General features: G+C 41.3%; 1 protein-coding gene across 1 annotated transcript in view; it reads left to right on the top strand.

The window, feature by feature from the left end:
• The window catches only part of FLNB (filamin B), a 248,494-nt gene that overhangs the window by 108,057 nt on the left and 114,295 nt on the right, over nt 1-26,142 (top strand). The window contains 4 exon segments of the mRNA XM_029600955.1: nt 19,873-20,121; nt 20,584-20,681; nt 22,617-22,764; nt 24,478-24,596. Of these exon segments, the coding sequence (XP_029456815.1) occupies nt 19,873-20,121; nt 20,584-20,681; nt 22,617-22,764; nt 24,478-24,596 (614 nt within the window).

Raw genomic sequence — 26,142 nt, forward strand, 5'->3', positions numbered from 1 at the left:
TTATCAAATTTGAAGATAACAAAATTAGAGTAGTTAAATCACAAGCAGATTGTGATAATTACAGGACCTTACAAGACTGGAAGATTGGGCATCCAAATGGCAGATGACATTTTTTAATTTAATGTTTTAAATTAAACATCAAGCAATATTACACTTGAGTATAATTACAGGAATGAACCACAATTCCACAGATTTATACATGCATTTATCATGCATTATACAACAACATAAACATCCTTCATTCCTATCTATCAAGCCCTCAAATGAGACCCATTACACTATTCCAAGTAAATTTATACAAATGCATAAACCTAAACAAAGCAATTAGACTATAGGATATATATCTATTGGAAGATCCAAACTCCTTTCAATGAGCACTTTTGTTGCTTCTGGAGATGAACTAATCAATTGTTTCCCTTTCTCAGCTAAAAAATGAGTTAGGTGGGCTGGTGGTTGAAAAATGTCTTTCCATTGAATTTTATTAAACACTTACAGGGATATTTTAGAATAAAAACAGTTGTACTGCCTGAGGCCTTAACAAAAATTGTTTTTGATTTGATCAGGAAATATTTGGACCTTACAGCCCATAAACTCCTGTCTTATTCTGGAAATATTTTCTAAAAATCCAATCCTTGTCAGACTAACAAACGTTACTAAGAGTGTAGCTGGTTTCACTAAGTCTCTCTGTTCTTTCCAACATCTCTGAAATATTTAAGTTCAATTCATGAACTGGTTTTAATTCTTGCATAGGAATATTTTCTCCCTGTGCTACTTCAGAGGATTTCTTCAATGGGGAAAGGAAATATAATTTTGAAATAGGCAGTGTGACTTCTGGTATACCTAATACCTCCGTTAAATATCTCCTCCAGAGTTGCATTGGGATTGAGGTCACTGACTTAGGAACATTCGTTGTATAAATTTCCCAACTTTTAGAAACTTTTTCTAGATTTTCAACCTTATAATGTATATTTTGGTTTTCTTTTCATTGCTCATTGCATATCATTAACTTTTCTTATATCATTCTTAACCAAATTAACATCACAATTAAGCTGTAAATTATCCTTCTCAGTTTTCACAACTCTACTTTCCACATACTTCACCTTCCCAAGTAAAACTGCCATTTGGGACCCCATGTCTTTATTTAAAGCATTAATAGCTTCCCATATATTTTCCATAGTAAAATTCTGAGGTCTTACCAGATCTTGAAAATGTATCAAGGAAAGCCCAATAGTCCCCTCCTGAAGCTTCACATATCGCTCCATCGGAGTTTTTTTCCCACCTCAAAGTTGGTAATTTGTTCTGCCGGTTTAGCCAAATGGCTTACTTGCCTCAAAGGTGACTCCATATGATCCACCTCTTTGGGTGATCTGATTAAACCCCGTTCCATTTGGAGCCTGACAGCTGGATTCGGTGGTGTTGATCTCCCCCTCAGTGATGTCAATAGCTTAGGAACAATACAGGGCTCTTCTCCCCTCTTTCTGTTCAGCAAGCTCTCTACCTCCATATTAATCCTATGGAGGATATGTGCATCCATAGGACCCAGTATAGGTTTGGCCTCTGAAGCGTCTGAGGTTTGGTGCTCCTTGGCCTTCCTTTTCCAGGTAAAATGAGGCATATAGAATTATTTATCACTAGATGGACTTCACAATTCCTCCATGTTGACTTGGATTTCATAAATGGTGGGAGGTGGAGGAGTATTATATAATTTTTAAGAAATAAACAAGTCTGCTCCATCCCAACAGAATCCTGGCTAAGCCCAGCTTAACCGCGTACCCCTTGATTGCGTGCGGCATGCCGGCATCTGCTGTGCACCACTGATACCATTAAGTAGCTGACTTCTGGGTCTGCCTCCGGCAATGCCTCTTGATCAGTGTCTGTACTCAGCTGGGAAAAGAAACATCAATCACCGGGACAGGATGGCTCTCCTATCACGGGTAAGTTCGTAATTCAAAGAAATACTTGCTCCTGCTCCTCTCCACCTCTGGCAGATGAAATTTAATGTGGACAAGTGCATACAGGGAAAAATAACCCTTGCTGTATTTACAAGATGTTAGGTTCCATTTTAGGAGCTGCCACCCAAGGAAAAAGATCTAGGCATCATAGTGGATAATACTTTGAAATTGTCTACTCAGTGTGCTGCAGCAGTCAAAAAAGCAATGTTAGGAATTAGAAGGGAATGGTGGTTAAAACAGAATATCATGCCTCTCTATCTCCATGGTGAGACCAGATCTTTAATATAGTGTACAATTCTGGTCACATTTCAGAGATAGTTGTGAGAAGGTACAGAGAAGGGCAACCAAAATGAAAAAGGGGATTGAACAGCTCCCCTACAAGGAAAGACTGAAGAGGTTAGGGCTGTTCAGCTTGGAGAAGACTGAAGGGGGGGAGGGGGGGAGATATGAGAGATCTTTAAAATCAGAGGTCTTGAATTTATTTACACTTTCAGATATAGAAGAACCAGGGGTCGTTCCATGAAGTTAGCAAGTAGTACATTTAAGACTAATAGGAGAAAATTCTTTTTCACTCAATGCACAATTAAGCTCTGGAATCTGTTGCCAGAGGATGTGGTTAGTGCAGCTGGGTTTAAAAAAAGGTTTGGATAAGTTCTTGGAGAAGTCTAACTGCTATTAATCAAGTTTACTTACATAATAGCCACTGTTATTGTCAGTAGCATAGGATCTTCTTAGTGTTTGGGTAATTGCCAGGTTCTTGTGGCCTGGATTGGCCACTGTTGGAAACAGGATGCTGGGCTTGATGGACCCTTGGTCTGACCCAGTATGGCACTTGTGGTGGTTTGTTCTTATTAGTCTTATTAGTCCAAGGTAATTTACAATATCTGCACCTGTCTTTTTTCCTATTCCTTATAAGCAATGGTAGGTATTTGGCTCCTGTGAGTATGACTGTACAATAGTTGGGTTGCCTGGCTCTTATTGGATGGATTTTGTAAATATGCAGTGTTTTGGGATTCCAGGGTTTTTTGCTAAGTAGCTAGATATGCTCATAATGTAATTCAAAATTTGGCTAAACTAAAATCTTGAGTTGCCCTGTGTAGAATCAATGCCTCAGATCTATTACTGTTACTTCATTACATTTTATTAAACTTGGAGCATTTCCCAAGGTTAAATAAACTTAGTGGCTCAAACAGTATAAAATATAGGGCTTGATTTACTAAGGCTTTTGTCCATTCATTGTCTGAAATTGGCCGACTAAGGGACAATGTTCATGGTCAACATGCCATTTTGTGCTGAAGTTTCTGTAATATGGGCTTGCAACAGCACTAAAGTTTGTGGTTTTTTTTTTTTGGCCAAATCATGTTCCAAGATATGCTTAACTACAATCATTCTTGATTTACTACTTTGTGCAAGGGAAGGCTGATGAATGAACCATAGTCTTAGATGTTAAAGAAGCCAATTCTAACTGATTAAGATGTGGTCTTTAGAGAACTGTTTAGCATCTATAGTGCAGGCTTTCTTGTCTTCAAAGTCATGCTTCAAGGTATCTTGTTGAAACGTTGGTATGCTTCCTACTGAAATTGTTGCACTGAACAGAGCTCTTGCAGGTGTATGGTAGGGAGCTTGTGGTACAGCAGTCCTGAAACCTGTTTAACCTTCCTAGGGCTCTTCCCTCTATTTGATCCATTTTATTGAAAACATATTTATGGCCTGTAACTGAGTGATCTGCCTGTCTGATTTCTGTTGCTGTAGGATAACTGTTTTAAAACTTTATTTTTTGTCATTAGCCTGAAATAGTTGTAATCACAAGGGTGTACTGTCCTGTGGGTGAACAAAATGCTTATTTAGAGTAGATAACTTGACAGGAAATAGAATAGATTAGCTCTGAAGGCTTAAATGCCAGAATGTTGACAGGACACTTTCCTCCCTCCTGCAAGCTATGAGCAGAGGGAAAATTCCAAATAAAGCAGATGTTAGGCCTAAAGAGGCTGAAAAATCAGTGTTGGGTCAAGGTCTGAAACTTGACCCTCCCACTGGTATTTACGGTCAAGCAGGATTTATGGGGGTCTGCTGAAGGATCACACGAATGTTTGTTTTCTTGGACTAATCTGAACTTTTTTCTTTCCCGGAAGGTTCCAGATATGAGCTAGTTGGCCTCTCCCTAGGAATAAGTGTCTAGATAATGGGTGAGATTTTAGATTTAACTTTTTTTTTTTTTATTGGAATAACAGCACTATCCCCTACATTTTTAGTAAATTACACTGCTCTTGTATAGAGTAGCATAAGCCAACAATTTTTTTTTTTGTTGGGCTCAAGGTTAACATGGGTCAGCACTAGACATACAGGTCTGAGCCATGGCAGTTAAGAACATAACATAAGAATTTGCCATACTGGGTCAGACCAAGGGTCCATCAAGCCCAGCGTCCTGTTTCCAGTGGTGGTCAGTCCAAGTCACAAATACCTGGCAAGTACCCAAACATTACGTCTCAAGCTACTATTGTTAATAGCAGAGGAAATTTTCCTCTTGGGACTTATTTAAACCTTTTTTAAACCCAGTTACACTAACTGCTGTAACCATATCCTCTGCCAACACGTTCCAGAGCTTAACTATGTGCTGAGTGAGAGCTTACTTCAGTGGAGTGCCTCCTAGTCCTATTATCTGAGTAAATAACCAATTTAACATTTTCAAGTCCTTTCATGATATTGTAGACTTTGCATATCCTCCCTCAGTCCTCTCTTCTCCAAACTGAACAGCCCTAACTTCCTTAGCCTTACCTCACAGGGCAGCAATTCTATGCCATGCATCACTTTGGTTGCCCTTCTCTGCACTTTCTCCAGTGCAACTTTCCATTGATACTAGTCCATCTGACAAATCTAAGTAGTCTGCCACAGTTGTCAATTTTAAAATATTGCACAATGACAAATCATGTCTGGGGTTGGTTTGAATTGGCAGATTGGAGCAATTTGGGCCTTTTTTCAAAACTTCAGTTTTAATGTAGGCTTCTTCCCCCCCCCCCCCCCCCCCCAGTCAGGCACTGGCTGTGCTTGGTCCTCTGGTTTGCAAAAGCATTGCAGCAAGAGTACTTTAAAAGAAATGAACAACCTGATACTATTTTGTCTGTCATGACTGCTTATCTTCCCAGCCCATCTGACTCCTCCTACTCCTGCCACTGCATGTACAGTCTCCTCTTGGGCATACAATGACAAAAGTACTGCCTACAGCCTGTTGCTAATCTGCACCTGCGGTTACCTTCCCTCACCAGTTGCCTAGACTCCTCCTTGCTCTTGGTTTATCGTCCTTCCTGGTTCCTGCACCAGTTCTGATGCTGCTGAAAAATTGTGACTGACTGCTGTTGGCCCCACAGGAATATTTATTAGCATGCCAAAGAAACTGAGTGCACCACCATGTACTATAGACCACCAATTGTATGCATATCCATGAAATGGCAACAGGAGGAAGAGGCTCAGGAGGCTGCTAGTGGCAAAGGAGAGAAGCCTGCTCTCTCACTTCTAAGCATACTTGCTTTCAAACGTGAGTGGCCAGTATGTGCTCTATTCTGATCTCGTGTATCTAAAGAGCATAGAGGAAGTGCTAGCCCCACGAGTTTTGAATATTGCAGGGCAGGCACATGAGCAACAGGAGAAAGGGTTCCTTCTCAGCTGCAGGTGGGATTGGATCTGCATGAGCCCTTCCAGACTCTAGTGTGTGTTATAAATGGGAGCCTACACGAGCGTGTGGGAGTGCATATGTACATATATGGGAGGAGGAACCTGCATTTATGTGGCAATAAGCTGTGAGTCTCTATGGGAAGGAATGGGAGCCTGTGTATGATAGCATATGGGTGTGACAGCTTGTGATGTATGAATGGGAACTTGTGGGCTTTTGCTCATTTGCACACAAGCATGAGTGGGAGCCTGTGTAAGAGCTTGATTGAGCACACATGAGAGCCTGTGAATGGAGGAAGGAAAAGACAGAAGAAACAGAATAAGAGACCCTGAAAAAGGAATAAGGAAAAGACAAGGGTCAAGACTAGACTAACCAATTAAAAAAAATCAAAATTTGCCTTTTAGTAACTGGAAAATGCTATCCTTGGGAGTGTGAATTTATATTTGTATCTTGCTTTTTCTTCGGCATTCCAGAGTGCAGAGTCTCTGGTTTCTCTGGCTTTCCATTTCAGTTTTGCCTGCATGTTAGTTTCTAATTTGTAGTCCCTTATGCACATCATAGACCATTGCCCAATACAGAACGTGTGACGAGGTACAGTGTTTCTACTAGCATGTAGTTTCTCTGTAGGGATTTGTAGCAGTCAGGCTTGATCTGTTTGCCTAGTAGGTGGTGTATTAAAACCTATGTAAGACCATTGGCATGTGTGAGAGGGAACTTGTGAGAATAAATGTTAGTGAGTGTGTGGTATGGCCTCACCTCCCTCAATCTGATAATTTCAGGGTAAGTGGAAATCAAAAGGTCCCAGGTATGGAGAGCAGATTTGTCATTAGTTTTAATTATTGGGTGTAATTGTCCCATAAATAAAACTTCAAAATAGAATTTAAATGTTCTAATGTTTCTATGTTGTATTCATTAGATCTGTTTTATTGATTGGAAAATATTAGAACAAATTGTATGCAAGCTTTTTAAAAATTGGATATTAGCATGGCTTGAATATTAATGTTTTATCAATCTTATTGCTTTGTTTTGCAAGGAATATTTCTGATTTTTCCATTGTTGCACTATAATTGTAGTGGAAACCAGAAGCCAGACTGACACTTTTTTGTATTTGATAAGGATTTGTCTGTAGTTTAAAGGTTCAGTTGTGTAGCTTGAATTCAGGCTGTGAAAATTATGGCACCTATACATGGCTTTTATGGCATATGGGCCTCTCTACCTCATTTCTATTAAATAAGTTTGCTCTTAATTTCATTTGCATGCAGAATTTTTTAATTCACATTTTATTGTAACTACTATTAGATTATGCTGTTTGTTTTAAGGGATGGATTTAACTAATTTGCCCTGTAAAAATTGGTTTGCTGTGAGCATAAAATTGATACGATTTTTGCATCAAAGTATTGCTCACAAGGTAGTGTAGGAGGGTAGACTGTTCTGGGGCCCCTGACAGCAGCAAACTTTCTGGTGTACCATCAGCTTGTCACTCTAAACCCCTGGTTCATTCAAACTGCATATTTATCTCAATGATTCATGAGGCAGCAGTCCTATACCTAACAAAGAAACTTGGTTCAAATGCTCCCAGTTTTCAGTGCAAACCTGAATTGTTCTGTGATTTGGGATAACAATGCCACATACCAACTTCATGTTTCATGTAAAGTCTCATTTGGCTATATCAGTTTCTGCCCTAACCCCGTTCAGTTGTAGATGTTCCGGACATGCCTGCAATCCCCTAGAGCATCCACCAGAGATTAAGATCACTTTGCCTAAATTGCTTTGTGCAGCCTGTGAGGCTTATTCTAGGTCACATCTACTTGACTTTGTAAGACACATGTTCGGTTACAACACATTTTTAAAAATAGGATCTGAGTGAAGAGTAGTTATGACACTTGTTTCATAATCATGAGACATAATTCTTGGATGCAGCATTTAGTATGTTTCAATCTTTTTACTTAAAATTTGGCACCTTTAGAAAGGGTAAAGTAAAAGGCTAGGAGCCTTGCACTGCCATGCAGAAAACTTGGGCTTGATGGCCACATTTGCTGTTTGGCTGGGGCCATGAATCCTGCCTCTGCAGCATCCTTAATATCATGGGGGTGGGGTAGGGAAACTCGGCTCACAAGTGACCCTGAGATGGAGGATGCAGGGATACCAGATTCCAGAGAAGGTCCCTGGCACAAGTGTTGCAATGGGTGGGCTTGATGGAAAGGTTATGATAATGGGTGGGGGAGGGTATGTTGCCAGCAATGAAGGTACAGTGGAGACCTGTTTTCATTGATCTGGAAGCCCCAAAGAGCAGGAGGAAACTGCCAGTCTAAAAAAAAAAATATATATATATATTGGACTTGTGGTGGTTAGGCTTAATTTCTGTGCTATAATCCAGGCCACTAGTGAACAATTTATAAAATTGCAAGCACTGAAATTAAAAACTGAATCAGCCTATTGCAAAACATACTCCTGGGGGAGTTCTGTTTGCAGTTATACAGAATTCTGCATTTGCCCCACAGACCTGGCTGGTGAAAGCACTAAATGGCCACAGAGCATCAGGAATTTTTTTTTGGGGGGGGGGGGGGCCAGGCAGCTGCTTAGATGTGGTCTTTGAGCAGTAGTGGAGCAAGACTCCTGATTCTTCCTGGAATCACCCTGCAGCACGTAACATGGGCACCCTCCTAGGTATTGTACTATGGGTTCCCAGTACTTTGGGAAGAAGTTGGTGCCAGAGGCTATTGGCAGTGGGCAGCAGAGTTGTCTATTTGTTTGCTTCATATACAGTGGCAGAGCTCACTGCCCCAGTGGAGGAAGATAGCTGCTTGCTGGCTCTCCTACCTGCCTGCCAGCTTTTTCAGAGGCACTGCTGCTGACTGAAGTGAAACTAAATTTAAACAAGTGAGGCATGGGGACAGTGGCAGGTTTGTGCTTGCTGCCCCTTCTCTGCCACCCAAAGCCTGCTTATTCCAGCCCCAAAGGGCCAGTCGCCACAGAAGACAATGTGTGATGGTAAATGGAACCTTCTCTGAAGAGAGTGGTTTTAAGTGGTGTACCGCAAGGATCGGTGTTGGGACCGGTCCTGTTCAATATCTTTGTGAGCGACATTGCGGACGGGATAGAAGGTAAGGTTTGTCTTTTTGCGGATGACACTAAGATCTGCAACAGAGTGGACACGCCGGAAGGAGTGGAGAGAATGAGACGAGATCTAAGGAAACTGGAAGAGTGGTCTAAGATATGGCAGCTGAGATTCAATGCCAAGAAGTGCAAAGTCATGCATATGGGGAGTGGAAATCCGAATGAACTGTATTCGATGGGGGGGGGGAAGACTGTGCACGGAGCAGGAGAGGGACCTTGGGGTGATTGTTTCGCAGACTTCAGATCATTAGACACTGTGACAAGGCGATAGCTAAAGCCAGAAGAATGCTGGGCTGCATGGAGAGAGGAATATAGAGTAAGAAAAGGGAAGTGATTATTCCCTTGTACAGGTCCTTGGTGAGGCCTCACCTGGAGTACTGTGTTCAGTTCTGGAGACCGTATCTTCAAAAAGACAGACAAGATGGAGGCGGTACAGAGAAGGGCGACCAGGAAGGTGGAGGATCTTCATCGGATGACGTACGAGGAGAGATTGAAGAATCTAAATATGTACACCCTGGAGGAAAGGAGGAGCAGAGGTGATATGATACAGACTTTCAGATACTTGAAAGGTGTTAATGATCCAAAGACAACGACAAACCTTTTCCGTAGGAAAAAAAATCAGCAGAACCAGGGGTCACGATTTGAAGCTCCAGGGAGGAAGAATCCGAACCAATGTCAGGAAGTATTTCTTCACGGAGAGGGTGGTGGATGCCTGGAATGCCCTTCCGGAGGATGTGGTGAAGACCAGAACTGTGAAGGACTTCAAAGGGGCGTGGGATAAACACTGTGGATCCATAAAGTCAAGAGGCCGCCAATGAAGAGTGGGTGACTCGCCAGAATGATGGCTACTGCCTGGAGACACCCTTATTAAATAAACATACACATGCTTACTGTGACTCCAACATCGCTCTAAGCTTCAGCAGGAAGAGGAAATGTGGAAAAAAGGATTCACACTCACAAAGAGGGAAGTAGCTGGCTTGTTATGGTGGTTACTACCCCAAATCAAATAAGCCTGATACTTCACTTTCAATGCATATACAGCATAGTTCTCTGCTTCAATGGCAGGGGAGAAGAAAAGAGGGTTCGCACTCACAAAACGGGGAGTAGCTGGCTTGTTATGGTGGTTACCCCAAACCAAATGTGCCTGATACTTCACTTTCGATGCATATCCAGCATGGCTCTCTGCTTCAACAGCATGGGAGAAGACTGATACTTCACGCATATCCAGCATAGCTCCCTGCTTCAACGGCAGGGGAGAAGAAAAACAACCAATAAGGGCTGTATAACATAGTCTGGGTAAAACAAATAAGCATGGGTGTAGCTTGCTTATTGGCAGGGGAGAAGCTTGCTTATTGGCAGGGGAGAAGAAAAACAACCGATAAGGGCTGTACAACATAGTCTGGGTAAAACAAATAAGCATGGGTGTAGCTTGTGGCCGCTACTACCCCTAACTAATCAAGCTAGATATTTCACTTGGATGCAGCTCCATCACTGCTCTCTACATTAAAGGTGGGGGTGGAAGGGAAATAGAACCAAGTGCTAAGAGAAACAGATAAGTATGAGAAAATGTGTGAAGCTTGCTGGGCAGACTGGATGGGCCATTTGGTCGTCTTCTGCCGTCATTTCTATGTTTCTGTTAAGAGCAGGAGGCATTGGCCCCATGGGACCAGAAGAGAGAATCATGTGTCAGCTTGAAGGAATAGGAGTGATGTCAGCTGGGCCTCCATGGCTGAAGAGGACAAGGAGCAGTATGAGGCTCCAGGGAGGGAGGCAGCTTCTTGGATCATGGGATGACGCAGGAGATGCTAAACAGTATTCTTGTCAAAGGGGTGCAACATCTTCCAAGAAACTAGCAAACCTGCTGAGGAGGGCTTTAAACCAGGATGAGGGATGTGTGAACAAAACACCGAAGGTAGATAAAACAAATGTGTAAAAATGGGAGGAAAGGCAACATTTAGAAAGCCATGAGCATTAGTGTACATATTATGGAGGAAAGTCTTGGATCTGGAAGCTGATTTGAATGTAATGGCTGTCATGTGGTTTTCCATGCACCATGTCTCCATGACACCAAGTGGGAAAGTTATACCTGCTAGGAAGTGTGGCATGCATATACACTTTTTAGCCAGTATAATTCTGTCCCACTTGGGGTTTTCCATGTACCATGTTTCCATGACATCAATACAAAATATTCCATTCTCTTTCCATTCCCTCTGTTCAGTCAGCCCACCTTAGGTTAGGGCTAGAGCCATTTCACTTGCCGGCCCTAAAACATGGAACTCCCTGCCAACTGAACACAATCTGATCCAAAATGTTTTAGACCTAAAGACATGGTTATTCAACTAGGCTTGTCAGGACTCAGAATAATATCGGAGAACACTCTGGTGCAGTACCCTGTTTTTGTCAAGCCCCACTTCCTTTTTATGTATTCTCTCCTCTTTTGACAATTCTGCTATAAGCTCCAATTTTATTCTTTTGCTTGTATTTATAACTTGTGTTTATTTTATTTTAAATCATTAACTATGTGACCTGTTGAGGGCACTCCCAAACAATGGTACACAGTGTTAGAAGCAGGAAGAACGGTTCTGTCTCAGCTGGTAACAGAGAGCCCACATGAGGGGGTGATACTTGCTGTAAAAGCCAGGCCCAGAATTTCTGTAGTGGACAACAATCTGAGATGCAGTGATCACAAGATGGCATGGTTCAGTATTAGAGTGCAGGAGACTAAAGTTATCTAGTTAGAGACTAATTATCTAGTTAATTTATATCGCTCTCACTCCTACTTCACTTATTCCTAGCTACTCCAGCTCCCAAGTTTTAATACCCCTGTTTTATTGTAACTTTGATTTACTCGACCTTTCTTATTTATGGTTACTTTGGTTTTCCCCTTGTTCATGTAAACCGGCCTGATATGAATCCCATTCATGAAGGTCGGTATAGAAATATTTTTAAATAAAGTTAGTTCAAAGGCAAAGGTCCTAGACTTCAGAAAAATGTTAAAGGGGGGTGTGCTAATCATTAGCTGGCTGGGAAGTAGAAGAGCAGGGGACAAAACTAAAAGGAAATGTAAGGGAAGCTTTCCTTTTTGTTAGGATAGTAAAGAATGCTATTATGGCTTTCTAAATTGATAGCTGAAAAGGCTGGCATTCATAAGCTACCAAGAAATCAGAGGAAGATAGGCAACAATATCTGGGAAAATAGTCAGGAATGCAAATGGAACTAAATGCAGTAAAATGGGGGACAGCTTTTTTCCCCCAATGTAGCAGGAAGTGCAAAAGTGGCATTGAAACTCAAAAGGTGAATGTGGAAGATGATAAAGCAAAACTACTTCAAACAATTGGTTTGTTCACTGAAGGGCCAGGAGCAAAACCACAAAACACAAGTAAGATTGGAAGCTAGGTAAATCTCTCAATTTTATTGCCACCTCAAACTCTTCTGAAAGCTTAAGTAGATAAAGTGATGGGGCTAGATAAGATACAGCCAAGGGAACTTGGATGTTCTGGTAGCACCACTGGCTGACCTTCAATGCTTTAGAGTTGGAAGTATTTCTGGAGGACTGGAGATGGGCAGATGTGGTTCCTGTCCATAACGAAGTGAGGAGACTGGGAACTACAGGCCCATTAGTCTGATTTGTGGTGAACAAATCTTTGAATGGAATTGCTGCTAAAACAGAGGATAATGCAGTACTTAGAATCCAATGGATTGAGAGAGCTGAAGCAGCATGGTTTTATCAGATGTAGCTCTTAGACAAATCTGGTCAATGTCTTTGGGTGTGGGAGAGCACTAGATGTAGTGTACTTGGATTTTAGAAGGCTTTTAACATGGGTCTGCATTGGTGGCTTAGAATTTAATTGATCACCCTTGGGGATGGGCCCTAGAGTGACTGGGTTAGAAACTGGTTGTATGGGAGGTGACAGTGTAGTGACAAATGGAGCTTACACGGAGGAGGATATTAATTAGTGGTGTACCTCAGGGGTCAGTCCTTGGACTGGATCTTTTAAACGTCGTAGGATTGAGAGAGGCTTTGTCCTTTTTGTCAGTGGTACCAAAACACAACAGTGTAGACAGCCAGAAAGGTGTGAAACAGGGATCCAGCAAAGCTTGAGAAATTGTCTAGGGTCTGGCAACTAAGACTTAAAGTGGGAGTAAAAAATCAGTTGTGCATTTAGAATACAAAAACCAAAGGGAGAGGTACAGTACAGAGAAATTCTAAGCATGAAAAAAAGAATCTGAGGGTGGTATCTGATCTTAAGGTGGCCATACAGGTGAATAAAGCAATAGCAAAAGCCAGAAAGATGCTTGGGGTACATAGGGAAAATGTTCAGCAGTAAGAGGTGATCTTGCCCCTGTATAGATCCCTGGTGAGAAGACACTTGGAATATTTTGGAGACCGCACCTTCAAAAGGATATAAACTGGTTTCTGTCCAGAGGGTGGCTGCTACAATTCAGTGGCCTTCGTTCTCAAGCACATGGGGGACAGACTTAAAAATCTAAACATGCATGCCCTAGAGTTCAGCTGCAATAGGGGAGATGTAGACACTTAAATATTTCCAAGGTTTCCATGCACAGGAGTTCACAAGAGGGTGAAAGGTAAACTTAAAGTAATAGGACATTTCTTCAGAGGGTAGTGGAAGCATGCATCCGCCTTGTGGATAGACAGCTTCTGAATTAAAAAAAGCTTTACAATTCACATCCCACCTTTATCCCCTGCTAAGTAATTGGGCAGATTAGGTAAGCCTTATAGTCTTTGTTTTCCTCCCCAAATTTAGTAATCCATGACAATCTCAGGTGACTGGAAGTCTGAGACTAAGGATTAACAATCCCTCTAGCCCTGCAAACTTTATTTGATTTTTGCTGTTAGGTTGTATTTGGGAATTTTGTAACTGGAGGTTATTTCATTAGCTTTTTTAATTTTTTTTAATTTATTCCTTGTTTATGGTTTTACTACTGATTCATACTGGGGTTTTTTATTTTGAGGAATGGATTCTTTTTCTGTTGCACTACTTGCTTTCCCTTTATACCCTTTATACCCTTGCACCAGCCCTGCCCACAGATTAAATACCTAGGCCAAGAAGCAGCAGGAACACCAGAGGCACATGAAGTCTGGAAAAAGGAATAGCATCAGTCAGGAGTGGCAGCAGGCTGGCCTGTGCAGACCAGAAGCTGGGAGAGTTGGTGTTGACCTAACTAGCCTGGAAGAGATCCTGCAGTGTTGACCTTGGCCCGCTTGCACAGGAAAAAAAAAACCAAAGGATTGAGTAATGGGGGGAGTCTGGAGCCCTGAACAAGAGGTAGACCGTGAGCTGGAGGCCTTGCTAAAGAAGGTGAATGATGGAGAGGCTCTTGCTAAAGACAAAAGGGAGGGGATCCTGCTGGGAAGGGGCTCAAGCCTCTTGAAGGGCAGAGAAAGCTGGGGATGGGGTAGGGGCAGGAAGAGATCTGGAGATGCCACTGGGGGAGAGGGAGGTTCAAGCCTCCTTAGGCAAAAGGAAAGTTGTGGAGGGGGTGGCAGGGAGCAGTGAAACTAAGGGTTTGATCCTAGATAGGGAAAGAGATCAAGGATTGAAGCCATAAGGGGGGAGGGTGGTTAAACCTTGGGGCTGGGAGAAGTGAGGCCTTGTGCCATTATCTTGTGCTGAATTTTTATCCCATTAGTCACTTTTTCCCATCAGATAATTATATTACCAGAATTTGAAACACATACGGTACTTTTGGCACAGAGTTCCTCTAGGAGTAAAGACTTGACATCGTATCTGTTAAGGTTTACCTTGACGTGCAGGGGCTGATAGTTACGTAATGCTATCATTTGTCCAACATGTCGGCTCCTGAAAGGGCTCCTCTTCCACTTTGCACCCTGAAGGTGTTTTCCCAGGTCATATCACTTGGGTGTCTGAGGTAGCTGTACAGAAAGATCTGGGTTGCAGTTTAGCCAGCAGCAATGTAGCTGCCTGGAGGAGGAAACCTGGCAAGATGAGCACTCCAAGGTTAACCTGTTACAACATTTGAAAGTAAAATTAAGTGCTGGTTAGGTTTCAGTATGGGGGGGAGGGGGGTGGGGAATGCCACTTAAAATGCTTATTCTTAGTTTTACTTTTTTCTGTGCACTGCAATGTCTGCAGACTTCCTTCACGGGGAAGAGTTTACTACTTCCAGTACTTTCTGGGACACCGCTTAGTGTGGCCGTTCTGTGTTGCCAAGCACACACGCAGGAATTGCCACCCTCGGGCAGCAGGATACCACACTTCTGGTGTCCCCTGGCGAGATGCAGAGAACTCTTACTCCATCCAGGCTTGAAAACGAGCCCAGCAGTTATTGGAAGAAGCAGCAGCAGCGTGGCCTCCCCCGACCCCATGACCTTGAAGGGAAGCAAGGTGTAGTGGGTCTGTGCCAGCAGGAAGAGACCCTGTTAGTCATAAGTACCAGCAGCATCAGCTTCTCCACAGATGTGTGATGAGTTATTGAGCAAAAACCCCTCATCTCCTAATTCACAACAATCTCAGGGCACCTCAAATGAGAAGTTCCAGGTATAGAGCAGAGGATTTGTACCCTTGTTTAGATTATTGGGTCTTTGTGTATGCTGTATTGAAATATTTTTAGTGGCTGGAAATTTGTTTAAAATTATTGGATGTTCTATTCATTAGCTGTACTATTTATTTTTTTAAAAGGACTGACTTCTATTGCACTGCATACAGAGCCTGGCTTGTAGTTTCCAGTTCAGTTTGTCAGCATGTTTCAGTTTGCTTTATGGTCTCTTAATTCTGTGTCAGATGAAGTTCTCTGTTCTGCACATGTGATCGAGGTGCAGTATGCAGCTTGGCTTGTTCAGTTTCTGAATAGTAGGTGTATTGGTGTTTAAGGCCTGGTGTCATATTTGCAGGGTTGTTACTGTTTCAGTGCTGGCAGTTAGTGCAGTTCTGGTATGAGGCTGTTCAGAGAATACTCATCTTTCTCTTCTCATTCTTAACAATGAAAGTACAGTATTACTTAAGTAATAACCTTTTCACTTCTGCTGTGGATGTGTTCAGAAACAATCACCAAAGAGCTCCCAGCATTTTTGTGCACCATCCAAAGCACTCTATTTTCTGTATATCATTTATTTCAGTGGCATGGCCACGGAAACTGATCCATGTGCTGGGAGTTGAAGCAGGGGGTACTGTAGGTGGTGGGTTTTCAGAACTTTTTTGTTCCATTTCCATTTTTCATTTGTTAATATTTGCAAGGACTTTTCTGAGAAGCAGTATCTTGGTATATACTGCTGTATCTGTCTAAACTCTTAGACCTAGTTATAGGAGTGGGACATTTTTGTAAATAGTGTGGAACAGGCTAGGATTTGCCAGGAGGCACTCTAGGCCTGGGAAGGTAGCAGGATGGCTGAAGATTTCCATTCTCTCAGCTGTGCTGAATCTTGCTCATCAAAGAACAGGAGAGAAGGGGTGAGGCTGGGAGGGAGAGAACTGACAAAACTCCTGCTCCCTAATCCAGCCCCTCCCTCCCTGTCATTCAGTGGTGAGGGGAGGGGGTGAGCAGGGAGAGCAGAGCAAAGGCAACTCTCTGCCTTAGACTTTCTGCTCTGTTCCTTGACCAGGGGAAGGGAGGGGGTGACAGCACCACTAGTGCCTAAGGGTGGCAGAATCCTAAATCCATCGCTGGTGTGGACTTTGTGCTGAAGGAAATCCTGAACAGTAACTACAGGCTGAAGTGGCAAGCATGCAGCTTGAGCTCAATAGGTTATCTTAACTGTGCCACTCCACTTTTGTGTACTTAAGTTACAGTTGAGCTGCAAATCTACTAAAGCTCTGACTTCACAAAGCCAGTTGCTTTCAGGATATCCACCATGAATATCCATGAGTTATATATGCTAGATCTTAAATGTATGCAAAGTTTAGTGCATATTCATTTTGTGTATACTGAAATGCAACTGGCTGCAGGGTCACAGACAGGTTTGGGAAGTGCTGGATCCTGGTCTAGCCTAGCATTCACAGCAACGTCTCAACAGAGCCAGACTGCAACTCCTTAAGGAGCTAGCATACATGCAGCTAGTTTGACCCTCATCAACAGGGGAACTCTGAACACTTTGACAACATTCATGCTGCTGGTCTACCCAGGCTCTGGTATGGAGCCAATATGGTACATGATATAACCTGCAGCACTCTCGCTGGAGTTAGTTGCTTATTGTCCAGAGCAGCAGGCTGGGAACCAGACATCTGGATTTAAATCTGGCTTCTCCCACTGATTCCCCTGGTGACCTTGGGCATGTCACTTTAAGTTTATTTGAGGCTGACAGGTAAAATAGTGAGCTCTCTAAGGCAGGTAATTACCTACTATACCTGCAGTATTCCTTGCTACTATACCTGCAGTATTCTGCAGTACTCCTTGCTAGGGTATGGAAAGGCAAGTAATTAAAACACAACTCCCCAGTGGTTTAGTGAATCCTCTAGGGATATCTTATATTCTGTATGCAGAAAAAATGGAGGGGGATGGGGTTGATCCATAGTTTAAATCCATTCTTCAGGCCTGGAAATGGGTGAGGGCTAGATACGAGCTATGTCCAAGACTTTTGATATTTTTGCCACTTAGGGAGAATGGAGCTTTGAAACCGGACATACTTTTTTGTAAGAGGGAGATGGCTGGTCTTAGGATAATCGGTCAACTGTTAGATTCTTGAAAGGGGATACTTGCATTTCAAGCATTGAAAGAAATATCACTTGGAAAATGATGACTTTGCCTATTTGCAAATATGACATTATATTGAGTTGTTACTTGATAGGGAGGTTTTTAAAGCAGGGAATTTTGAAGTAAACTTGTATCTCAATCTGGGTTACTTTCTAAGTTTTTTATAGAGGTATAATGGGACATTGGACTGTGGACCCTCCTTTGTCCGTAACAGTGAAGTGGGCAAAGGATTTAAGAGTTGATCTGGAAGAAGATATTAGATTTTCTTTGGCTAGGCTAGGAAAACTAGAAAGTACCAATTTTCAAGAAACAATTTAAGGTGGTGCAAAGACTTTACTTTTCACCATTGCAAGCATTTATATTAGCTGGGACAGGACTGGTCTGAATTTGCAGGGTGGTGGAGGGTACTTTTTCATTGCTTTTGGACATGTGCAAGCATTCAAACTTTGGGGAATTCAGTTTTTCAACATCTCTACTTGGGCTGGAAGACATGTCATGTCCCTCTAGATGCATCCTTAGGCTCACTGGATATTTTCGATGACTGAGATGTCAGATAATTTACTATACATGTGTAAAGCATGCATGATTAAAAAATCTATTTTGATACAATAGATTAATAAAGATGCACCAACCCTGGAGCAGTGGCATATACAATTCCATAGTTTTACTTATGCAAGAACTGAAATATTTCTAAAGATTTGTATACAATACCTAAATTCTGTCTTGTAGAATTTGTAGTCTAATTGTAAAATTGATGTCTGTTTTTGCAATAGCCAGTTGCATTTGGGGATGTTGAGGGAGGAGGGATATAATGGGAGAAAGACAGACAATGTTTTCTAAGGATTTGGTGGAACAATTCAACACTAATTTGTATCTGTAAATGATTGGCAAAAGTTCTGATTTTGAACCTTACTGTATTTACTGCTTCCAGAAGACAAACACTTTTTTTTTCATAAAACACAAGTCCATCAGATCAGTTCCTATATGTGGATCACAAATCCAAAGGTCTGACTAAATGTGGTTGCTGTACAGATGCAGTAGTTTTTAAAAACCAGGTTGGCAGTTAGCCATGTGGCATGGTAAACTTATAGGAGTTTCTAGTTGCTGCTCATGCATTGATAGGGGCATCTATGTATCTGATTAGAATTCAATATGCAGGAGCCTTTCTCCCTTTTAGGCCCAGTGAGGTACTCTTTCCCCAACAAGGGTAAGCATTTGGACTCTGTATTCCAGGAATAGCATGGGTCAGAGGTATTTTATTTTAGATTTATATTCCACATTTTGCACTTTTTTCAGCAGGTAAATTTCAGTTGGTCTTTACTGCTGTGAAATAGCACATTACCTCCCTAGGGAGCATTTTGATGTAGCACTTTATTCCTGATGGTCTTGAACTCCGCCTTGAAAGGGACTTTATCTGGGAGAGTATTCCATAACACGGGAACTATATGTAAAAATGCTCTGTTAGGTCTTTGCAGCAGATACTCTTGCACAGATGGTACTAATAAATTATCAAGCTTCAATCTTGACATCTTACCAGGAATTATGCCTGTTCAATCTTTTGGCCAAAGAGCAGGGATCATCCAAATCTAAAAGTTCAACTATAATTTGAACTGTGCATGCTACTTAAACTGGTAACCAGTGCAACTGGCACAGCACAGGTCTGTTTGGTTCACCTAAGGCAGTCAAGATCTGAGCTGCAGTATCTTCAACCAACTGCATGCTCTACTGCTGATCTACCACCAGACCATTACACTACTGTACTTGATTAAAAAGCAGGGCTTGTAGTACTGATTATCTTTAACTATTCAGCAGACAGTAAGTCCTCTTAACATTTAGATGCATGAATAACAGAACCTGCCCCCTCCCTCATATCTAACAAAATCAGGAGCATAAAATATCAAACAGCATTTGAGCACACATGTATAGATAGATCGCTTCCAGCTCTTAACAATCAGGCCTGGTTTTTACCAATTTTATATTTAATCATTGTTTCCGTACATACAAGAGTAACAATTGAATATAGATCCCCCCTTTACAGAATTTCCCCATATGACATGCTTGAAAGCAGTGATTTTGAATTCTAAATTTCAGCCATCCCTACCTGCTACATACATTTTTAAAGATTTTAGCTCATGCTTTTTCATTGGTAGCTGGAGGTAAGTTAGTCAAACAGGTGACATTCTGCTATTAATCTCTGCACTTGAAGTGAGCCCCCTCGCTTCTGTGACCTCTTGCTAACCTCATTCCTTCTTAAGACATTAAAACTATGCATATAATTGTCTAATTACCAGTATCTGTCTGAATACATGACTTATGCCACTGGGAAGGTGCTTTTGAGCTCTGTTGTGCTGTCAGATATATTGGAATTAGTATGGCTGGCGTTTCCATATTGAGATATATGGAGGTGATGGAGGCAAATGGTTTAAACGTGTGGATTTATGGCCTACCTTTTTTTTTTTCTTCCAGACAGCAAAGCCATTGTTGATGGAAACTTGAAGCTAATTCTTGGCATGATCTGGACCCTTATCCTGCATTACTCAATCTCCATGCCAGTTTGGGAAGATGAAGGTGGTGAAGACGGCAAGAACCAGACCCCCAAACAGAGGCTACTTGGATGGATTCAAAATAAAATCCCCTACTTGCCAATCACCAACTTTAGTCAGAACTGGCAAGATGGTAAAGCTCTGGGTGCTCTTGTTGATAGCTGTGCTCCAGGTAAGAATCCACGCATGTTCTTCCTGTGTCTTGCTGCAGGCCATTCTGGCCCAGCTTGGGTGTATTTTCTACTTTCTAAAGGGTTTTGAGCTCCAGTTGGCAAAAGCTGTAATCTCCCTTTTTTTTTTTTTTTTTAAAAGGCATTCTCATTAAATGAATTTACTTTCAAATCCCAAGTATTTTTGTTTTTACTGAGGAACATTTTAAAGGTAGCAATTCAACGTTAACATGCTGAGCTTTGACAAATACTGTCCTGGAGTATTACACCCATGAGAATTTAAAAAAAAAAGTTTTCTCCATAAAATGCAATCTTTCCTTGCCTGGGGTAGGAGATCTGTGCTTCAAAAGGAAGCTGGAAGTGCAATACCTGTTTAATCCTAAAATTACAATACCAGTCTGTGTTCCAATCATATGTATACCAGCTTGGAAAAATTGAGCTTTTTTTTAACTTTTCTGTGGTAGGCTTGTGTCCAGATTGGGAGGCTTGGGATCCTCATAAACCGGTCGATAATGCACGTGAAGCCATGCAACAAGCAGACGATTGGCTAGGTGTCCCCCAAGTAAGTCTGAACACTTCATGCTCCTCCCCCCCCTAAGAATAGCTAAATACATATGGGGAATCTGATTTTTATAAATTGCAAATCTAGAGCTTTTTTACAAAGCGCCTTTCTCATAGACATAATGGACAAAACTATATAATGAAGAGGCCACTTGGGGTTTTTTTTGAGACAGGCAGATATCTTTGGTAAGTACTAAAGTGGTATTTCGCATTGGGATTAATACCTTTTTAAGGGGCATATTTAGACTGTTTTCATATTTTAAATTATATATCCACTACAAATGAGAAGCAAAAGAAGTGAAGTTGGAGAAGGCTTGGGCAGGAGTGGGTTGGATATGTGGCTTTAACCTCATGTGGTGTCTGGTCTCCCTGCCAGTCCCACTCTTACCTGGCTACTGCTCTCATACCTCTTGACTTGTTGACTGGGTGACGTAATAGTTCTAACTTGCAGCTCCAATCTGATTCTTAAGCTAGAACACCAAAAACCAGATTTCCTTATCGGGGGGGGGGGGGGTGTGTGTCTTGTATTTTTATTGATGGTCATGTTTTAACTGAATCTGAAACCTTAGTTATGATTTAAATCTTAGTATTCAAGGTCCCAGATATGGACTCATTTGGGTGAGCTGAAACTAATTTACTAATTTACTCTTCTGTGTAAACATTTAATGCAGACACCATGCTACTGATGCATGCGGAGTCCTACTCTGTAGGATGTGTTCCTTGGAGTCTATATTGAGATGGTTTGCCCAGTTAGGTTCAGGACTTAGCTGGACAAACCACAGGCTTTAAAATTCCTGCTGCTTTGACAGACTGATTTATCCAGCTATCTGTTGGATGAAAGCTAGCTGGATAGGTTGGAGCTCTGACTATGGACCACTGTGTATGGAAGCTGGAGAGCTTCGTTCCAAAGTTGGAAGACTAGATACATTAAAACAATAATTCATCCATTAAGATCACAGGCAGATGTTGTAATCGCATCCTTGTAAGAGGTTTAATAGTCTAACTACTGAGACTAGTTTTGTCTTTGGACATTTTGCACATGTTTAGTGTTCTGCTCCCTCTTGTAAGTATATCCAATGTACTCTGAAGATCTCCAATGCAGATTCCCTCCCTAATGTCTGTTATGTCCCTACTATGGCTTCTTAACTCTACCTACAAGGTACTTCTGTCATTTTCCTCTTTACTTGTCTTCTGATCAAAGGCTCTGAGGTCTTGCTAGTCAAATGGGACCTGAAAAACATGTTCATAGGTAAAAGCTTAAACACTATTTAAAAATCACGAATAACTCCCCACCACTAGGAATCTGTATTTTTAAAAATACTTAACATAAAAACCATGAATACTATGGGATAAACTTGCCAATAAGCTACTTGAAACTAGTGCATGCATACTCAGCGGACAGTGAAAATCAGGTGCAGAGGCAGATAAAGAGCTCACATTGCCCCCTCAAATGGGAACAAAGTACATGTATGGACTATGCAGATATTAAGTGTACACACAGCATTCTCCTTACAAAGTTGTCTTTGAGAATTTTTACTGCTTTTGAAAGTTATGCAACTATTTTAGCTGGCTGAAAACCTGCTTAAACAGATGAAGCAATTCTAGCAATGCAACTTCGAGTTTTGTGTTGAACCCATTGTAGTTCCTAGCTAAGCCTTTCACAGGTTATTCCATAAGTACAGCACTTAACATTTGACTAGATTTGAACTTGTTTGCTGAGCATGGCCACCTTCCGGGTATCGTGTGTGCACTCGGTGTATTCCTTCTGTATAACTGTAGCTAAGACTTTCCAATAGACATAAATCTCTTCAGTATGGTTCCTAGAGTCTTCAGAGTACCTGTGTTGCTTTTTTACCTTTCGTGCATTGAGAGCTTTCCTGCTGGAGATGTGAATGTAAGCTAATGCAAAAGCTTACTTCTAACCTGTGCCTCTTAGGTAATAACTCCAGAAGAAATTATTCACCCTGATGTGGATGAACACTCTGTAATGACCTACCTGTCACAGTTCCCCAAAGCTAAACTGAAGCCAGGAGCACCTTTGAAACCAAAGTTGAATCCCAAGAAAGCCAGAGCTTATGGGCGGGGTAAGGAGTGGTCTTTTTTTTTTCTATCTTAAAGGCTTAAGAATGGGTTTTGTGTTTTTTTGTTTTTTTTTTTTTTATAAAGTTTCAATCTATTCTGTTTTGTTCTTAGGACTGCAGCTATTTCAATTTGCATTTGTTTTTGTTAAAACTTAATTCATCTTTGGGCAATGTTCTTGGTTCCAGCTACACCTGAGGGTGTGGTGCCCAGGATAAAAAAAAATCGGTGGAATCAATCCAAAGAGCCGCTCCCATTCTTGGCAAACACCTGACTGGAATTTGCACAGCTCTGTAAATGTGGAAAGTGGGTTTTTTGGTTTGTTTTTTTTACACTCATAGGTAACTTAAATGTTTGCATTTTTTAAACTACTTCAAAAATAACCCTTGATTAGATGTGCATGGCTAGTGCTTGAATGAAGGGTAGAAAGCTCGCCTTCCGAAAAGGAACTGTTTGGTTTTTTTCTTTCAGCTGTCTGATTACAGTAGCCTTAAAATCTTAAGATAAAATACAGGGCTAGAAGGCCTAAGGCTTTACTCAGTGTGTTTTTCTAGAGACCTGTAATCAGTATAACTAGCCCAATGTCAATTGAGGGCCTGGCTGATCATGGCTTCTAACATGCATAGTATTACTCTCCAGGAGAGTTCACTCTACCTGTGCTTCCTAAAACATCCACCACTATTAAGACAGTCTATCTACAACCTGAGGTGTCAGCCTCAGGTTTTTGATCGTGATTTTTAAGCAGCAAACTGAACAGTAAACTTTGAAAATACATAGTGGCCTGTCTTGCTAGCTTTATTCAGACAATGTACTAGCTTGCAAGTATAGCAGATCTGATTCTAGGTATGGCTTCCTTTTTGCTTTAGTTCTATTTAACAGCATTGCTCCCAAAATACCCAGAACTGGCAACTTCAGCAGGATTACACTTCTGTTCAGAGTTCCTGAAAGGCAAATGGCTTTCTGTTAACAGAACCCAGAGGTTATTGCATGCTTAGGGACCTTAGTGTTTAGTTTTTGGGGGTTTTTTCCCTGAGTTTCATTCTTATAACAGGAGACAAATCTTTTCTACTGATATTTCATATCCTGGTTTGTCTTTTAATCACTGAAACTTCTGGGAAAAATAAAATGACTGAAAATGAAGATCCAGAAGCATTCTCTATATAGTTGTATTTTTGCCATAATCCTATAAAATCCAGAAAAGTATGTTTAGTATAAGTGCAGTGAAAATAACTAATTTGCTTAAAATCCTATTTTCAAATGTTAAAACTTGAATATGAAATTTCCTGCTCTGCCCTCTTGTTGCTGAAATGGAAGACTGACATTTTGCTACTAGAGCATAAGCAGTAGCTGTTGTGTATATAGGGAATAGTTTTCAGCAGGAACGTATGTATGGTGGTAACTCTGGGCTGGGCATGAACCCTAAATTCCAGAATGTTGCATTTAAAACAAAAAAATGCTGGGACCAAATCATAAGTTTAAGGTGTTACTTTTTCTCATATCTTCATGGTAAAATTGCAATTGATTCATGCTTTTTACCTTAGTGGCAAATTCTGGAGGCTGGGCCATAAAAATATGGTCGGATAACTCTTCTCTACTAGAGCTACACGGGATTATAGTTTGCTGAAATTTTGAGCATTTGACACAGTCTACCTTTTTGTTTCAGATGGCAAAGGAGTGCGTCTTAATGTCTAATGAGTTATATCTACATATTTTAACAGGAATCGAATCACATGGAAATATGGTGAAGCAACCTGCTAAGTTTACAGTAGAGACCATCAGTGCTGGCCAGGGGGAAGTGCTAGTGTTTGTGGAAGACCCAGAGAGAAACAGAGAAGAGGTATCTGTGTTAAACTTACCATATGAGGCAACTGGTCCTTAACCACTCGAGTCTCTTAACCATTGTTAAGAATATGCTTAAACAGTTTGTGAATCACACATTGGATTTTCCAGCAGGCTTGGTGGCTAGGTCATGCCTGTAGCTCTGCCACTGTGCACAGCTGTAGTGTAGCCCTCTAGGCATGATTGCACAGCATGCCATCTGTCATGGTGTGCATGTCTTGCTACTTTTCTGGGATTGTTATAACTAGAAATGGAGCTGTTTCTGGGTCTGTAAGCATTTCATATTAAGGTAGTTTGGGTTGCTCTAATCTTGAGTCATAACAGACTGCAGAGATTGTAATATGCTCGTACTCTTATATCAGAGCCATTGATAAGCATATGAGTGGGTTACAATATCTAGCATGGATATCAAACTGCTTGACAAAATTCTAATAACCTTTGCAGGTTTCTCCAATTGAATATTTATAGCTTTCTTACTATTCTTCCCCCCCCACTCCTTTCTGGGTGAGCTGAGTCCAAATAGTTTTCATAAACTTTCTGTGGCCTGATCTAAGCTACAAAACATTCCCAATGGAAGAGAAACCTTGATAAAATTTAGAACAAGGGTGAGCAATTCTGGTCCTCTATCTGCAAGCCACCCTGGGTTTTAGGATCACAATGAATATGCATGAAAAAGATTTGCATGCACACTGGCTGTTGTATGCATATCTTATGCATTTTCATTAGGAATATCCTAAAAACGTGACCAGTTTGTGGCCCTTGAGGTTGCGTTTGCTACCTCTGCCCTAGAGAAAACAATATGGGAGCTGGGTTTTTTGATTATGACAAAATGAAGATGGCACACCAAGCAGTCTGTCTCCGGGGAGTCTCCTTTTTTGGCAAGCATTTGAGACTTTAGTTTTCAAAGTTAAAAAAACAAAAAAAAAACAAAACTGATCTAACTTGGCAGGTATGCTGTTTGCTTATCTGCAGAGACGCACCTTTCCTTTAACCTTGCATAACGTCACTTATCAGCCATCTGAAGAGGCTTGGTCCTGCTCTAATCCTGTGACACTATTGGTCGCTACTTCAGAGTATATTTGCTGCCACCACTCTATTACTGAACAAGCTGCTCACCCAGTCCATATCTTCCTCTGGCTAGCTTATCAGTCCTCTATGTGGAGCAGTGGCAAAGGCATTGATATCTTGATCAGAGGTGCAGTAGATATAGCTGCCTACTCATCTGTATTTTGGCTTTTTTTTGTTTACCTGTTCGGATGTAGAGAACTTTTTTTTTTGTTTATACTTTTAAACTGGCCCTTCCTCACTAGTCTACTTTCAATGAGTTCTGCCCTGCCCTATCCAGTTAATCATTGCCTGGTGTCATGTCCATTGTGCTATAACTCACATAATATAGAATAAGGATTTGCCACTCTCAGGGGGACTATTGCAAGTATTGTACTCGGATGTACAGCTACAACTTTGTAGGGGTGGGGTGTATGTGTACACATGCAGCCAAAACCGCACAAACATCCTGGGTTTGTTTTGCTAATGTTAAATGCATT

The sequence above is a fragment of the Rhinatrema bivittatum genome, chromosome 4, assembly GCF_901001135.1.
Source record: "Rhinatrema bivittatum chromosome 4, aRhiBiv1.1, whole genome shotgun sequence".
Classification (NCBI taxonomy): domain Eukaryota; kingdom Metazoa; phylum Chordata; class Amphibia; order Gymnophiona; family Rhinatrematidae; genus Rhinatrema; species Rhinatrema bivittatum.